The sequence below is a fragment of the Chrysochloris asiatica genome, unplaced genomic scaffold, assembly GCF_000296735.1.
Source record: "Chrysochloris asiatica unplaced genomic scaffold, ChrAsi1.0 scaffold00140, whole genome shotgun sequence".
In the NCBI taxonomy this organism is placed as follows: domain Eukaryota; kingdom Metazoa; phylum Chordata; class Mammalia; order Afrosoricida; family Chrysochloridae; genus Chrysochloris; species Chrysochloris asiatica.
This window is the reverse complement of record NW_006408658.1, coordinates 4,798,408-4,800,732: the sequence shown is the minus strand read 5'-3', so window position 1 is coordinate 4,800,732 and position 2,325 is coordinate 4,798,408. Positions and strand designations below refer to the sequence as shown.

At 42.7% G+C, this 2,325-nt stretch overlaps 1 protein-coding gene across 1 annotated transcript; it reads right to left on the bottom strand.

The window, feature by feature from the left end:
* Positions 1–381: 381 nt before the first annotated feature.
* Positions 382–1,293, bottom strand: LOC102818926 (olfactory receptor 52M1-like). The gene has a single exon (XM_006870352.1). It carries the CDS (start codon positions 1,291–1,293, stop codon positions 382–384), a length of 912 nt encoding a protein of 303 aa, XP_006870414.1.
* Positions 1,294–2,325: the final 1,032 nt, after the last annotated feature.

Genomic DNA, 2,325 nt, shown 5'->3' with positions numbered 1-2,325 from the left:
CTTATTCTACAGTGCCACACCATGACTCTGATAGGTTCATGAGAATTTTGGAATTTCTATTGGGGGGGAGGGTCTCTCTTTCCCCATTAAAATTTGACAAAAATGTCTGACTTAAGTGGTAGGCATATTAAAGTTGGCTATGAATGAAGGAGGACTACTTATGTAGACTACTTATGTAGTGTTGTAGGATAAACACTGGCCTGTAAACCACAAGGTTGGCATTGAAATCCATAATATTCTCCTCGGGAATCCCGTACACAGTTTCTATGAGTCAGAATCTACCTGATGGCACCTAACAACAGCAAGAATGCAGGGTCAGTTTTTGCACTTCTTAAATTACCACTGATTCTGATAACAGCTCTGCAAACAATTCCACCATAATCAGGCAAGCTTTACCCTTAAAGAACTAAGTACATGGTCTCGAATTTTTTTGGTCCTAATCCCATAAACAATGGGATTTAGAAAAGGAGGCACCAAAAGGTACATATTGGCAATGAAGATATGAATTTGGGGAGCCACATTGTGGCCAAAGCGGTGGGTGAGGAAGGTAAAGACAGCTGTAGAGTAGAAAACGAGGATGACACAGACATGAGAGCCACACGTGCCCAGAGCTTTAAGGCTGGCTTCCCGTGACGGCAGACGAAAGACTGCGCGGAGGATTAGGACATAAGAGACAGCAATGAAAAATCCATCACAGGAACCAATTACGGAGGCCACACTGAGGCTGTAGCGCTTGGTAGCTCCTGTGTCCACACATGCCAACTTTATCACAGCCATGAATTCACAGTAAGTGTGGGCAATGATTCGACTCTTGCAATAGGGCAACTGCTTGAGCAGAATGGGGTGTGGGCAAAAGAAGGCCACTCCTCGTAGGACCACAGCAGCTCCCATTTTGGCAATGCGAGTATTGGTGAGAATGGTGGTGTGGCGCAGTGGGTCACAGATAGCCACATAACGATCAATGGCCATTGCTAGGAAGAAACCCGATTCCATGGCAGTAAAGCTGTGAATGAAGAACATTTGGGTTAGGCATGCATCAAAGGCAATGTCATGGGCTCCAAACCAGAATAGACAGAGCATGCGTGGTAGCGTAGATGTGGAGAGGACCAAGTCAGTGACAGACAGCATGCACAGAAACAGAAACATTGGCTCATGTAGGCTTCGCTCTGCCCTCACCACAGCCAGGATAATCACATTCCCCACCACAGCCACCATGTACATGGAGCAAAATGGAATCCCAATCCAGACGTGGAGGTGTTCCAGTCCTGGGATGCCCAACAACACAAATGTCATAGAAGTTGGATAAGAAGTGTTGAGAAGGAGCATTATGTTTTGCTTGATTTGTTTTCCTTTGTTTTCTGTTGTTCCCTCCAATTATAAAGTTATTATGCCAAGATGATGACAATCAGGTTCTGAAAAACAGCAGTCTTGTTCAGGAGGACCTTTAATGTTCTGTTGCTTTAAAAAAAAAAAAAAAAATTCACATTCATAATAAATTCACCATTGTCAAATTCTATTACAACTAGTGACCCTAAAGAACAGAGTAGAAGTGCTCCATTTCTGAGACTGTAAATCTTTAAGAGAGCAGATAATCGCATCTTTCTCCTGACAAGTTGTTGATGGGTTTGAACTGCTACCTAGTGGTTAGCAGCCCAATCTATAACCCACTGTGCCACCAGGGCTCCCTAAATTCATATTATGTGTATCTAAATACACTAAGGAGTCCTGGTGTGGCCCTATCAGTTAATGTGCTGGACTATAAAGTCAACTTGGACAGAAAGGTAGGCAGTTCAAGTTCACCAGTTGCTCCTCAGAAACCCTGTACAGGGTCGCTATGAGTCAGATGCTGACTCAACTGCACTTAGTAACATTTTGGAGTCTTGGCGTGGTGCTGTGGGTTAATGTGACCGACTGCAGAATTGTTTGAACTGCAAGGTTGGAGGTTCAAGCTCATCAGCTGCTCCTTGGAAACCCTATACAGAGTCGCTATGGGTCGGAACCGACTTGATGGCACTTAACAACAAATACACTAAAACCAATTTATTAAAATAAATAGCATATTGAGTCATTGTGTTCAGATATGCTGACAGTGCATGTATCATTTTATGTTATCATAGGGAGTGTATCAGTCACCTTGCCCACTTATTGCTCACAAAAAATGTTTTCAATAGTCACCTTTGTCCTTAATTCAACAACTATTTATAAGCAATTACTATGTAGCAAAAAGAACATATCCAGATCAGTCATTAGGTACAATGCTATAAGTGATAGGATAATATCCATGCGCCTACAGGGAAGCCCAGTTAATACCACTATTATTCAAAT